General features: G+C 35.4%; 1 protein-coding gene across 1 annotated transcript in view; it reads left to right on the top strand.

Moving 5' to 3' along the window:
* Positions 1 to 15,969, top strand: part of DCC (DCC netrin 1 receptor) — a 1,189,680-nt gene that overhangs the window by 845,691 nt on the left and 328,020 nt on the right. Inside the window, 3 exon segments of the mRNA XM_007471661.1 lie at positions 5,746 to 5,894; positions 7,555 to 7,693; positions 13,955 to 14,004. Of these exon segments, the coding sequence (XP_007471723.1) occupies positions 5,746 to 5,894; positions 7,555 to 7,693; positions 13,955 to 14,004 (338 nt within the window).

Raw genomic sequence — 15,969 nt, 5'->3', positions numbered from 1 at the left:
AAAATAGATAACTATTAAGAACCTGCTGTATAAAAAAATAAAAATTAATGCTCATATATCACTTAACTGACGTTTCTCTGTTAAATTTATTAAATTATTCAGTTTCTAAAGAGTCTTTGGTTTATGTGGAAGAATTATTCATTTTTACTTAGGTTTAGACAGTTCACAATTCTAATCAATACTTTATATATAATAAATAAAAAGGTACTTGGTTAGGCTGGCATTGATTGATGAGTTGCTTACATTTGAATAGACTATATTGGATTGGATTAGATTAGATTAATTTCATATAATTCATGATAACATAGGATTATAGCATTTTTATCTTCATATATGAGGATATCAAAGAAACTCTACCAATTCAGTCAGATCATGAAATAAATTATATTTTAAAACATAAAGTTAAAGTAGGAAATGATCTTATTCTAAAATACAATCCTTTTTCAGAAAAAGATAATTGGAAACTTTACACTAACAAGTCAAATGTAATCTATGAAAACACATACTGCTGTTTGTGAGTGCTTAAACTAAATGCTCTGAATGTTCCTTTTTACTTCCGGTATCTGTTATCTCTGCTTGAAATTGTTCTGGATTCCCAAGTACACTTTTTTTCCCTGATGGTGTCCAGTGACCATTAGGAAGGGAGAATAATTCAGCTGGTGAACAGATGATTGGGATTGACACTACCAGTATGTCCTGAATCCAAATTATGGTACTTACTGCCTGATGTTGTCCCACTGGTAACTACGCCACATGTACATTTAAAGAAATTATACTGTGGGCAAAGTGTACACAGACTCTCATGCATACAAGAAACACGGACATATATAACAACTTTAGTTCTCATCAGGTGTGTTAGGAAAATACAATATTCTGATCACTCATAGTGACAGTGCTGAATCAACAAAATCAAACGAGTTAGACTATGTATTTTAGGCTTGTGATTTACCATAACATTTGGTAACTGCATATAAAGCCCTTCACTTGACACACATTTATTGATTAGTTTCTCTATACCTAGCCTTGTGCATATCTCTGGAGAAGACAGCTGTTCTTACTGTTTGGGAAACTCAGTGAAGGGTTTGGACCATTCTCCCAACAGCCAGGACATTAAGCAGCCATGGCTAGAATCATCAGGGGAAGAGTATGGTCTAATGTTTGTTATTGTTGGGGTGTTGCCTTGAGCTGCAGGCATCCCTGTAGTTTCTTCTCCACAATGCCTGATGGAAGTGATTGATCGCCACGCACTCAAAATGTCATAGACAGGCTTTGCATCCTCCCACCTCCCCCTGCCCGCCATGTGCCCCTACCATGCTAAGTGGCCCTTTTAGCTTGTCCTTCCAGATTCTCAGGTGGCTCGCTCTGGGTGCATGGGTCATTTCTAGATTCTCTCCCCGCCACACCCGGAGCCTCAGGAAACTCTGAGTGACATGGGCACTCTTCACACCCCTGCCTTCTTAGCAAAGTTGCCACTGACTCTGCATGTGGTGGTTCAGGTGAAGTGCAAACTCATTTTCTTCTTTGTTCCTCAAATATTGAAAACATTTTAAATTGTTTCACATCACCCCATTGTGCTCCAGTAGAACAGATAAGCAGAAACTCCCCAAGCATTGCCTCCCCTTCCTTTCTCCCAGACATGTCCTGGAAACCTTTCTTGAATGTGTTACATCTCACAGTGGGAGTGATGGCTTTGGAGTTTGGCCATTTTAAAATCTGAATCTTTTCTCTCAGAATAAGCCCTGTTCTTAGTAAGCAGTGCCCCTTCACTTTAGCCATGGGAGAGCCAGAAAGGACACGTTCAGTCACATTCAGTTAATACTTTACACATTAATGGACTGCACACATATGCTCTATGTGAACTTTCAAAATCCTGGTTACCTCACATTCAACATATATCTTAAGCAGTTCACTCAGTCTCGCTGCTGTTTCTGCTCCTTTCTCTATCTCCCTTCCATAGAAGAACAGTAGATTCCGAATCAGAAATGTCCCTTCTTGAAATGTTTGCATTGTCTTTGTGAGTATATAAGTAATCAAAGAAGTATGCAAGTCATCAGTGTTTTTACTAATGTTATTTAAAATATTGTACTTTGAAAATCTCGTTGAAGAGTTATCAGCAGGCAAATTTTGAGTTTGCTTCTTTTCCCCATGGAAGAAAACGTCTGCTTCATTATAATACAATTCTAACTGCATCACTATAAACTTTGACAAAGGCAAGACTTGCCACTGTTCAACAATGTCTACTAAACTCTCCTTTGTGTGTGAAATAAGGGATTTTCCATAGAAAAATTACTGCTTCATGGAAGAGTACTGAGGTGGGGATACTCTCATGAAATGTCTATCAAAATACAAGTGTTTGGGACTCAAGAGTTCTCCCTTTGGAAGAAAGGTCATGTAAAAGAAGAATGGGGAAGGCAAGAATGACCCCATCCATGGACTGGAATGGGAGGAATCTCTATAGAGTCATGAAAAATAGCATATGGATCTGTGTATTTGAGTATATGTATCCACCTAAACGTTTTCCTGTGTACCTGTGTATACACATTCATGTGTTTCTTGTTCACCCAAAGAACCTAGAGGCATTGATAAAAAGCATACTCCCAATGTAGTATCTCCACACAGATTATTTATTAGTTGTAAGCAATGGAGCAGATGGCTGGGGTCTGGGGGGGGATGCAGGGAACCACTTAACTCTACAGTGGAGAACTCTGACAGTACCTTGACCTGCTATTCAAAATTAACATAAATGATGGTACAGAGATCTTGTGCCTCTGGATGTGATGCCTTGAGAAGGACTGACATCGCTTGCATTTTGTTTCAGCCTGGAATGTATAACCTAAATTCAGTGTGAAGAAACAAAGACAAACCCCAAATGAAGAACATTCTATTAATTAAAATAGAACCCAGCAATCCCACTCCTGGACATATACCCAGAGAAATCCATAATTCAAAAAGATACATGCACCCCAGTGTTCATTGCAGTACTATTTACAATAGCCAGGACATGGAAGCAACCTAAATGTCCACCAACAGAGGAATGGATAGAGAAGATGTGGTATATATACCACATATATATACAATGGAATATTACTCAGCAATAAAAAAGAACAAAATAATGCCATTTGCAGCTACATGGATGGACCTAGCGATTGTCATACTGAGTGAAGTAAGTCAGACACAGAAAGATGAATATCACATTATATCACTTATATGTGGAATCTAAAAATAAAGGGTACAAGTGAATTTATTTACAAAACAGAAGTAGAGTCATGGATATAGAAAACAAACTTATAGTTACCAGGGTACTGGGGAGAAGGGGAGATAAATTGGGAGATTGAGACTGACATATACACACTACTATATATAAAATAGATGACTAATAAGAACCCACTGTATAGCACAGGGAACTCTACTCAGTACTCTGTAATGGCCTATATGGGAAAAGAATCTTAAAAAATAAAGGAGTGGATATATGTATATGTATAACTGATTCACTTTGTTGTACACCTGAAACTAACACAACATTGTAAATCAACTATACTCCAATAAAAATTTAAATATATATATATATATATATATATATATAAATGTCCTAAAAAATAAAGACTTTTGAACTGTTTCAGTATAAAGCAGACTAAAGAGGTATGGTAAAGAAATTCAAACTTAACCATAAACTGGATCCTCAGAGATGAAAATGCTACATAAATGACACTATTGAGTCAGTTGACACAGATGACGATTAGTAATATTGTATTACTATGAAATGCACTGAAGTTGACAACTATATTATTCGTGCACACATTAATTCTTAGGAAAAATTAAAAAAAAAAAAAAAAAAAAAAAAAATCAGTTGTTAAGGTGAAAGAATGCAATTGTCAATAATAACGATTCTCCAGATTTGGGGACTGGTGGGAAAATATGTGAAGGTGACATTGATACCGACCAGGTTTCTTGGTCTTCCCCAATCAAGAAAGGTTTTATTGGGGCCCATGCTGCAGCAGGGAGGAGCGAAAACAAGTAACAGGTTCCCTTGCTCGCTCCCTGAGGAAGGGCGAGCTGTTTCCTTCTATGGGATGAGGGAAGGGGTGTGTCCAGGGATTCGGCCAGAGGGGTGTCTTAGGTGGTCTCCCCACCCATTTGGTGGTGTTGAGTGCAGGGGGCATGCGCAGTACCCTACTTTGGCTCCCAACACCCTGTCTTTGCTCCCGGCTCTTCAGAAGTGGCAGTTGGGAGTTTTTTTGGTCTTTTTGTATCTCCTTGTCCATAATTTGCCCCAACTGCACATGCACAGTTACTTTTAGTCCCTTATAGTTTCTTTGTATTCTGTTGCTTGGGGAGAGGTGTGTCCAGGTGCGCTGCAGCAATGGGTCCCGGCCCAGGTCCCAGCCTGTCTCAACATAAAATATGTTTCTGACGTGAGTATTTTTTTCCCCAAAAAATGTGTGAGTGGTAATGCCTTAAGGAGCTGGGTTCCATGGAACAAATTCTGAAAATGATCCAGAGATACAGGTTCCATTCCGATCTAAGAAGTATATCATCAGATGTCATGTCATCTGGGTTTTCATATGCTATTTCGCTATGGAAGTTCAAACTCACAAGAGTTGAATTAGAGGCCAAAAATGTATATCTATCTGTCCAAAGCTAGGTGGTATCTAAGGCGGGGGGAAGTACACAGCATGTTTAAGTTAAAGTTGTTGTTATGCTTGCAATGATGAGACTATTTATTTATTTCAGATTATAGTAACTAATGTGATTATTGCATTTACCATTTAAAAATCATATATTTAATTTCAGGTCCATAGACACAAATAAAGAATTCTGCACATATTCACAATTTGCAAATCTAAAATCAGAAGGATTTTCTTAACTCATTTCACACCCTAACCTGACCTGACCTTATGTTAGGCTATATATAGTCTTTAATAATCCTGTTTGGTGTGAATGTCATATATTTGCTGCAAATATATATGGTTTAATAACAGGGTGCTACCACAGACCCCACTCGGGGTGTTACATAAAACACTGTGTATGCACCATGTTACATTTCTAAAACCTGAAAATTTTTGGATATAGAAACACATCTGGACGTAACTGTTTTTGTTAAGTGATTGCGGACCTGTGTTTATCTAATTTCTTTAATGAACAAGCTTCTTATCCTTGATTAAGTGAAGTAATAGTTATGAGAGAAGATAGAATACTAGAAAGGAAAATTGAAGATTAAATCCTGAAATTAATTTAAAGGACCCAGATTTGGGCAAGATTTTAAAATGATGACTTAAATAAGGACAATGTGGTAAATTATCCATAACTGTGCTGCCTATTTGAAATATAAGTAGGATCATGATGTACAAGTATTCTAATTGCATTTTCTCTTTTCCTTCTGCAGTTAGCAATACACAGGCAAAGGCCTACTTGCAAAGTGGAAAATTCTCCATACTAAGAATTTAGATTAAGAATCCCACTCTTATTCAGCCATTACCCTAGTCACTTATACTCCTTGACCAGTTTCCTCAACTGTAAAATGAAATAAGTAATTTAGATTAATATAAGTCCTCTTCTGAATTTTAAAATGAAATGATTCTAAAATTTCATAACTTTCTATTTATATGCTATATTTTTATATTCTTATTCCATATGGTTCTAAAAATAGTACACGGTGCTATAATTTCCTTGAACTGTAAAAGATGAAATTCTGTTTGTTTTGAGAAAGAGGACCTTCTTGTACTAATCAATTTCTCTTGTAAACAGTGCAAGTTCCAGGGCCAGTAGAAAATCTGCAAGCCGTATCTACCTCACCTACCTCAGTTCTTATTACCTGGGAACCCCCTGCCTATGCAAATGGTCCAGTACAAGGTTACAGATTGTTCTGCACTGAAGTGTCCACGGGGAAGGAACAGGTAGGCAAGAGAATGGGCCCCCCTCCTATCGCCTATCGGAGAAATTGCAGGAGATCTGCAGGCTCTTGATATAAACCAGTATCCAGCACATTAATTGGATAGCTGATCAGTTTTAAAGTAAGTGTTATTGAAAATGTTAAGCAATTTAATTGAATTTGAGTGGTAAGAGAGGCAAATGGGCAATGAGATGAAGTTAATGCAAAGGATGCAGATTATTTGTTTGAGTATATTGTGGTCTGGGCCAGTGTAACCACATTTGAACGAGCCCATCTGGTTCCAGAAAAGTATTTGCATTTTCAGTCCTTATCCTAAGGGATGATCCAGCAACTTCCATCAAACTGCTTTTTTCATTCTTTTTTCATTCATATGTTTGATGTTATTTCTGTCTTCTCCCCACCATGGGACCGTCACCTGTCACTTCTCGTTTTCAGAATTACTTTACTCCTGGAGACTACCTTCTATTTTGCTTCTAATCTGTGGTTAGCACAGACATTGGAAAATAGACAAATTAGATTTTCATGTAGAGTAAATGAGTCTTAAGGGAGACACATGAAACTCAACTATTCTATTTTGTGACATATATATGACTACTGAGATGTTTACTTCCAGATTCTCAAGTTCATATGGGAAAAGATACATAGACAAGTGGGTAGTTAAATAGGAAAGACCAGAAATGACCTTGGGATATTGAAGTTCTTATGATGTGTTGTGAAATTTGCCCATTATAGTGTGGTCTTCATGCTTCCACATACACTGCATGATAGATATTTTTCATTAATATAAAATGTTTGCATTAGTTCTATTCAGAACAGTTCCAAGTTCCAAGTTATAGCATAAGAATTATTGAGATCCTCCTAAGTAATCATTCATTCCATTTTTTTTTGTTTGTTTACTGCTCCCATGCTATTTAGCTCTTATCTTCACCTTTCTATTCTACCCTTTTCCTACACATTTTAGTTCTTCAATAATGCATTTTACCAATTCATTTAAATAAATTAAAAAATAGTGTCACCCAAGATAGAGTGTGAGGATTATTGGGAAGAGCTGTATAATGGATCTTCTGGAGTGAACTGGCTCTGATTTGCTCAGTGACCTTCACCTCCATCACCTCATTTCTACATCTGTGAACTGCTGAAAACAATTCCAACTTAACCTCACAGCATTTTGAGAGATAACAATTGTAGCAAAGCATCCATAACAATTGTAGCAAAGTATCCGTAAGTATCAGTCAGTTTCCGGAGTCTCAGGTATAGTTCAGCACAAGAAGGAAGAATTCTATTGTTTCTTGGTAAATTATTCCATTTTGGGTACAGGAGCAACTCTCCCTTCCTTGGTTTTACAAGCTGCCTTCTGCCTGTCAGGGTTTTGGTGTGGGCGTTAATAGTGCACACCATTCAGTGTATTGGGTGGTGTTAAACAAATTGGAACTTAATGACTGTAAAGATAGCATGGTGCTGTTTTAACTAGGGTCTACAGAGTGGTTTGGTCTTCAGTGGGGGAGTGTGTGTCACAATTTAGGTTTTATAACAACTCATAATAAGGCTAAAGTGTAGTTTTGTGAGTAAGAGTCTAACATCCAATTCACTGATTGCACAGAATGGCTGCCATTTCAGCTTTTACGTGTCTCCTGAATGACAGTTTTGGTGTTTTATGTCTCCAGAATATAGAGGTTGATGGACTATCTTATAAGCTGGAAGGCCTGAAAAAATTCACGGAATATAGTCTTCGATTCCTAGCTTACAATCGCTACGGACCAGGAGTATCTACTGATGATATAACTGTGGTTACGCTTTCTGATGGTAAGTTATAGATAGTGAAATTTGACTCACATAGTTGTTATAATAATGAAATAATATTGGATATATGTCATAGATTCCATGTTCAAGGTTTCCTAACTAAAACTTCATGGAGTATACTAGCATACATTAGAAATTTGGCTAATTCACTCAAACTATCTATTACAGTCAAATTTAAACTTTGAAAAGGTATACACTCTGAATCAGGATATCCTAATTAGTCATCTTCAAAGTGTGACTGCTGCCTAAGAGCTCAGAGTCATTTCTTTGTGTGTGTTTCCCTTTATTCCTATAAATACAAACACATTTGTACATGTGTGTGGGCTAATTTACATCAGCATCTTTCTTTTGTTTCTCCTTCTAAACAGTGGTAGATGATTAAAAGTGTAAATGATGGACAGTGCTCCTAAATATACCTCTTAATCTGAAAAAAATCATGAAGTTTTAGGCCAAATAATCCAGTATTGAAAGTATTAAAACTGAATATGAAAATTTATATTTTAGTTTTACCTTGCCTAACAAATGAAAGATGAGACATATTTTTTAATGCCATAAAAAAGAGAAAGAAATCTTAATGAAGTAGATGAATTTGACAAAGCAGTAGCAGAGGAGACTAGAGATCTAAAAATGGATGACAATGAAAGGTTGGAAGTTTAATGAAAAGTGAAAATAAAGCACAGCAGAGCATATGATATGGGGCCAGTGACAATTCAGGCAGGTGCAGAAATGCAGAGATGTGACCTCCGTGAATACTAAAAAGGCATCAAGCTATTTCTTTTCAGCAACGGTTTCCATGTTGGTATGTGTAATTCTATAAATTATTGATCTTTCGGATTTCAAAAAAATGACTTTAGTTTGTGATTCCTTGACTGATCTAGCCTTGCTTCAATCTAGGAAAGCATCTGGGTGGATATTTCATACAATATCAGTGAAATGAGGGGGGGCATGCGTGTTATTAAGGATAGTGTAAAGAAGACACGGGAGTAATGTTCATTTGCAATTTCAATGTAAAATAATACTTTATATCTGACACCGCTTTGGTATAATTTTTAATGTAATTCTTAAGCCCATCCATCTGATTCTGTTATTGAAGACAGAACAGAATATTTATTGGCAGAATAAATTACTTCACAACTTATAATTATAAAAATAAAAGGAAAACAAATGAAAATGAATATTTTACATAATTTATGTAGATTTCATTCACACACTGAACTGTAATGCTGTGGCCTTATTCTCTACTTTGGTTTTAAATGTCATAAGTGAGAAAGATAGATTATTACTCATTAATCCAAGAATTATTATCTAGAAGTATTGCAACATTTAGGATTTAGAAAATGCCTGTCCTTAAACAAAAGGATTTCATGACTCTAATCCAACAAGCATCACTCTGCAAGGGACCCCAGTTTCCCTCTGTCAGATGCACTTGAGAGAGAACACATGAACTTCAGGGGCGCCTAGGAGTGGGTACTACAACCCCGTCTGCTTTCATCTTTACAAGAAACTCATCTCTTGTACTTCAATCTGATGTCCTCTTCTCTCTACTGAAGCTATGCATGCTGAGGTCACATACAGATGAATTTAATTACAATTAACAGTCACCTGCTTCCCAGTTGTAAGTCACAAAGCCCCGTTCTCCTTGACTTTCTGGACGTTATACAAGGGAGATGTTGTGAAAATTAAATGTTTAATCCATATAAGCACCTAAAACATGGGCATGGCATATATTTAAATGTTTAATAAATGTTATCTATGCCAATGTCTCTTTTTTCTCATTATTCTAAGTGTTCCTTAATATGAGGCATGATGTTATATTCATCTCTGTATCCCTCCTAACTCAGTAAATATTTATTGAATTAATCAGACAGTTCAGCCAAACCTGTACAAATGTTTGTAAGTATAGACTCATCTTTAGGACTTCCTCTATGTGTGACTAACTTAACATATGGTTATGTGTAAATATACATGTGTTATAGAGAGCATCAGATTTCCTATAAGGCCAGAGAAATTCTTACCATAAAAAATTTATATTGGGACTATAGAAAAATTGAATAAAAGCAAAAATAAAATGCAAATAACTTTTTTTCTTAATTAATTATCCCCAAAGTATCCATGCTATGCTAAGATGCTTGTAAAGGTTTTATTCTGAGGAGCTGTCATCTCTAATTTAGCTCTGTTTTAATTGTTTTTCTGGGAAGAAACACTTTTTTGTTCAGATTCCTCCACCTAGTATATCATTGGTTTACAGTGTTCCACTTCTTCAAACCGTTGGGATTGTAGAGCATCAATCCAGACAGCCTGATATTTAGTATAGGCTGTAAGTAGTTTTGCCAGTTTGTTCTTAAGCACTGTCTCTGGAACTAGTTGACATGAATAGGTTACTAACAGATTTTATGAATTAATTAACATTTATTGGTGTCCATGCCAACTTGCCCTATGTTCAAAAGCAGAGGGACCAAATTTTATAGGCAAGCTTAGCTATAGGAATGTGCTTCTTACTGTTATCACTAATATTTATTGAGTACTTATTAGTGCAAGGCCCTGCTCCACACACTTCACAACACTGTATTTTTCCCTGCTTTACAGATGTCAAAACTAAGGTAGAGGTCACAAAAGCTAGTAAGCAGCAGAGCCAGGTCATATAAGCAAGTAAAGAAGGGGGATTCAGTGTGGAAATATATTGTTTCTCTTATTCTATAATAAATGTCTCATATTAGGTCCTTCAAGAAAAAAGCTCAGGGCTACATATAAATTCTTTCAATCCACAAATTATGTGTACAGGACAGCACACACTTGCTAAGGGGAGGAATTCAAGTGACTATATGTACGATTCATTTACAAATTTGAGAACTTAATCTACTCTACAGAATGCTTCATCACCATGTGCTTAAACCAGCATGCTCCACCACATTGAGAGGACTTTCCAGATCAAATGCCTCTGATTGGCTTTAATGAACCTATTGTAATTGATAAATTACTTGACATTTCGAAGAGGAAAGCAATGAACTATGTCCTTCCCCTCTGCCTCATGAAACAATGAAGCGTTGTCAATAAGACAAATAAAGAAAAGTCCCAATAGATAAATGTGGATTCCACTCACTTCCACCAAGCATCTAATCCTATCTATTGTATCTATTTATTTGTAAATAGTACGGAAATTGATAGTAAGAAGAAGAGAATAATAACTAAAAATACTGTAGAAAAAAGTGGTCCACTTTTTTTCCTGCCTGTGTAAGGCAAGAATAGCCAGTGTGCCATCAGTGAAAAGTAAGAGAAATTTATATTGTAAAAATAGGCAAAATTCATTAACACCATTGTTACAAGTCCACCTTTGGGACTTGATGGCTTTAAATTCCTAATACGGAAAATTATCAAATTGTGGTAGTTTATTATTGTTCTTATATATTCTTGGCTTTCTGAAATGAGGAGTTAAATGCCATTTATAAACTTTCATTAAAGTGAGATTTAAGGGTTACATATCAACTAGCACAGTACCTAGAACAAAATGTATGATACATTTAAATACCTTCTCTTTCCTCCAATATGCTATGTTTTCATATTATTTAATTGATCAAAAGTGTGTATAATATGATTAGTAAAGTATAATATGATATAAATATTAGAATATCATATGAAACCTAAACTAGAAATATTTTTCATCAGTAAGAAGTGATTTATTATCACCTAATATTAAGACATTATTCCCAATCTTCGCTTTTAGAATATATTTTTCAGAAGCTGTGCAATTATATGATTTAGAACATAGCATTTTTTTTTCAGTTTGTACCTGTTTTAATTTTTACTGCTTTACAGAGTGATTTGAATGTGGGTCATATTAAATTCTTCCTCATTGTGAGAACATCAGTTTTTTTTAGTTCTTCTGATCACACAAATTATTTTTATTTCCAGCCTATCTTTAATCTTTTCTTGGTACAGTCACTTTAGAAAACTTTGTATCTATTAAAACTTAACATATGTTTAACCCTCATAGGGGGTTCCCCGCCACCATTATTTCCACTCCTAGGTATAAATGAATGAAGGAAATGAGTGCAATTGTCCAGCAGAAGACACAAACTAGAATTTTCATAGCAGCTTTGTTCTCATAACTGCAAACTAGAAATTGATCCAAATGCCATTCATCAGTAGAACAGATAAATATACTATGGAGCAACAAAACAAAACAAAAAGCTATTGCTACATGCAACAATATGAATGGATCTCAAGAAGTAAGCAAAAGAAGCCAGCCTCTGGGAAAGAAAACACACAACTATGGTTTTGCTTTTAGTAAGCTCAAAATAAACTAATCTGTGAAGTTAGAGGTGATAATAAGTAGTGGTTACTATCAGAAAGATATTGACTAAGAAGGGACACAGTGAGCTTTCCGGGTTATTGAAAATGTTCTATATCTTGATCTAGATGGTGTTTAAATGGGGATGTACACACACACACACACACACACACACACACACACACACACACATACGCATACACCACTTTATCCAGTCACACATTCAAGGTTTGTGCACTTTCCTATATGTTATACCTTAATTTAAAAAATAAAATTGCAAAGTTATAAACTTTTTTTTATTGTGACCAAATTTGTTGACCAAAACTCTAAATATGAAAAATATTTTATTATAATCTTATAATCTTTCTATTAATTGAATTATTCAATATATATTTGCTGAGTGTGCCCCATGTGCTTAACACACATCAATATTGGGGATGCAGCATCAAAAGGACAAAAATCCTGGTTCCTGTGAAGGTTATATTCTGTATTTGATAAGAAAACCATAGCAGAATTAAATGAAATTAAAAAATAAAGTCTATCTCCTAAATAATGAAATATTTTTTTGAAAGAATGCTTGTTCACCTAATTCATGAAAAACAAGCTCTGATAAACATTTTACCACAAGTTACATTGCTAATAACCTTTATCAAGTAATAACAAAATAAGTGACTATAATTCCTATCATGTCTATCACTTATTCATCAAAGTCAAACAAAATGAGTGATTATAATTCCTATCATGTCCAGAGGTCCAGGAGCTAATATTTAAGTAAGTATCCATTTGTTCATTTAATTATTGAGTCAGTAAATATTAATTGAATGTCAGTTTGGAGGATATAAAGATTAATCAGACATATATCATGCCCTCATAGTGATTACTTCTGAGAAGGCAAAATCAGAGTAGGACATAAATCAATTCAGGGTAAATATAAGCACCCCAGGAAAACATAGATATTGTCCAAGTTCAAATTAAGGAAGAGGAACATAACAAAATGGCCCTGAAAATTTTGAAGATGCTGAAAGCCTTTCTCCTCTATTAAATTTATCAATTTGTCATGAAAAAAAGATAAGGAATACTCTGACTTATATATATTAAGCATTTACTGAATGCTACTTATATGACTGTTGTGGGACAGAATTTATTTATTTATTTATTTATTTATTTATTTATTTATTTATTTATTTATTTATTATGATTCATCCAAGACATCGAGAATAGTACTTGAGATATTACAGTCATTCAGTGAATGGCTATCGTTGAATTACTAACTTGATAGAATATTCACTTTTTGATATAGTAAATATCCGTTAGAAGTATTATAAAGGAAGCTGCATATGCTCTTCCTCCTTCCATGAAGGATTGGAACAATCAAAATGCAAGTAAGAGAAGCAAAATACCTAGAAAACCCACGAAGAAAAATAAATTGCTCCTTTGTTAATAGAACTGGCTCACCTAATGCTCTCTGGTAACCTGCTTGCATCTATGACACAGAGATTTAATTACAAAGTGTGAGAAAAAAAAGGGATGTATTTCTTCTTTTCACTTTTTAAGGGATAATAAAGGTTGCATTTAAAAGGATTAAGCAACTAGAGTGACCGTGGAGGTCCTGAAATGCACAATATCTTAAACCCTTAAACCACTCTAGGAAATCTCCCGTGTGTTTTTATTGGTTCCTCTGGGAATGTTATCACCAGGAAGCTGTAATTAAATGGCAGTATTTAGTATCACGGCAGGTGCTTTTTTACCTAAGAGTTTTGGGGGCTCCCTAGATGGATAACTGGGCCACTAAGTGAGGAAAACAAATGCAGTCATTTTTCGTCTCTCCAGGAAACTTTTGAAGTGCCACCTGGAATTACCTACCTAATTATCCTTATGAACAGTGAAAAAGACATGCTTTCTCTTTTCAAAGAGGGTTGGAGTTTCTCTTTCGTGACTTTGGCAATAACGATCTCACCTTGTCTTATTTCTTCTAGTGCCAAGTGCCCCGCCTCAGAATGTCTCCCTGGAAGTAGTTAATTCAAGGGTGAGTTGTGGAAATGTTTACTGTTTCATTACCAATACATGTGTGACTTTCAATCACCCATCCACTGCTTGCGGTGGATGGTGGCTTCCATGTGAGGAAATGTTCCAGAACAACACAGTGAGTGGCATTAATCCCCCATCTTCCACCACACTTGAGTGAAGTAAATGAAGGAGTTGCTTGCTTCTAGTATACTTGATTTTATAAACGTTATCATGATTAAAGGCTATTCCATCAGGTAACAAAGTTGTCTATTTACCTATACTTATCAGTACAGTAAGTCCCCCACATAACGAAGCTTCAAGTTGCGAACTTTCAAAGATGCGAACATGCCTCTGTGTGCCAGCTGTTGTACTGTACTACTGTACTTTTCAGGGTACTGTACTGTAAGATTAAAAATGTGTTCTTTATTTTTTGTGTTCGTTTGTTTTTTTATGTATTATTTCTGTGAAAAGTATTATAAACCTATTACAGTATAGTACTATGTAACCGATTGTGTTTGTTGGGTACCTAGGCTAACTTTGTTGGACTTTCGAACAAATTGGACTTTTGAACGTGCTCTCAGAATGGAACTCGTTTGTATGTGGGGGACTTACTGTATAGGACATAATGTGCTAGATGGAACAATTGAATGTAGGAATGAGAAAAGTAATTACAAGAGGTGGGATAAAGAGAGACTTTGTTTCCTGGTAGATTTAATTTGAATTGAATATTTCATCCTCATTCCTCCTCTTCTCTTATAAATATAGACATGGAAGGCTGTTCTTGAGGTCTGATAAGGTTATCTGTATGAAGCGGTATTAATCAGTGATTAATGTTTTACTGGCCTGAAAAGTTGATACAGCTTTCAAAAGGGTTTAAATTAGGCTGGGTGTAGCTGAAGATAAGGAGTTAATGCCAGAATCAGTTTTCTAGAAATATCTCCTTTTTCAAGTGTGTCTCACTCAGCATTGGAAAGAAGCAAAAACCATGCAGTAGAGGAAAGCAGAAGTAAGATTGGCCTGGCTTGCCTCTGTCATCATCTGGTTGTGTACGCTTAGAGAAATAATTTCACTTTCCCTGGGTCTCAGTGTGGAGATTGGCCTAACCGGTCTCCAAGCTCTAGAAGACAACAGGAAAATCACATGTGTCTTAGAGAAAGTCATACTCTGATTTTTAATCCTAGCTTCCTCTTCCAGTAACTGTATACGATGTCAGAAAAGTTTCGAACCTCAGTAAACTTCAGTTTCTCTGTATTCATACAGTGTGCATGTTAATCCCTCCCTTATTGATTTGTCATGAGGAAGTAGTAATGTAGCATCTGCAATGGATCTAACTTAGCGTCAGTAGCTATTACTTCACTCAACGTACAATTTCTTGCCATATTTTGCAAAAGTCTCTGATGAAGCCATGTTTTGTGATTTTGATCAGATTTACCTCTGTCAAATGAGTTTACCTTTTGGAGCTAGTGAAATGTCTCTGAAATAGTTATCCTCTTATAATTTTAGGCACTAATTGGATAAGAATGAATGAAACAAATTTAAACTTAGAAGGGAGAAAAATAAATGAACTAAGGGAAGAAAAATGAGCTAAAGGAAAGTAACGAGAAATAGACATCACCCTAAAAATGACATTATTATTTACAACATTAAATATTTTGCAGATGTGCTATTCTGATTAACAGATTGCCAAATCAAAGTCAAGTAGATTTTTAGAATTATTGTAGGTTGCTAATGAATGAAACTGGGAGACCATATTGTAGTTTCTCTTGTTTTAATGACTCATTTTTATTAAAGTTTCACCCGATTTACATCTTTCCTTCAGGACAGAACATAGAAATTGATATAAGCTGTTTTGTGTGTGTATGCTCGTATCCCATAAAAAGTCTACTTTAGCAAAGGATGAATGTTTTCTTCTGGAATGTGAATAAGGCATTATTGAATGACCCTGGTTGCTGACTGTCTTTTTTTTTTTTTTTTTTTTTTTTTT

This window comes from Lipotes vexillifer, unplaced genomic scaffold, assembly GCF_000442215.2.
Source record: "Lipotes vexillifer unplaced genomic scaffold, Lipotes_vexillifer_v1.1 scaffold195, whole genome shotgun sequence".
NCBI classification, from domain to species: Eukaryota; Metazoa; Chordata; class Mammalia; order Artiodactyla; family Lipotidae; genus Lipotes; species Lipotes vexillifer.
This window is presented reverse-complemented; position numbering and strand designations above follow the sequence as displayed.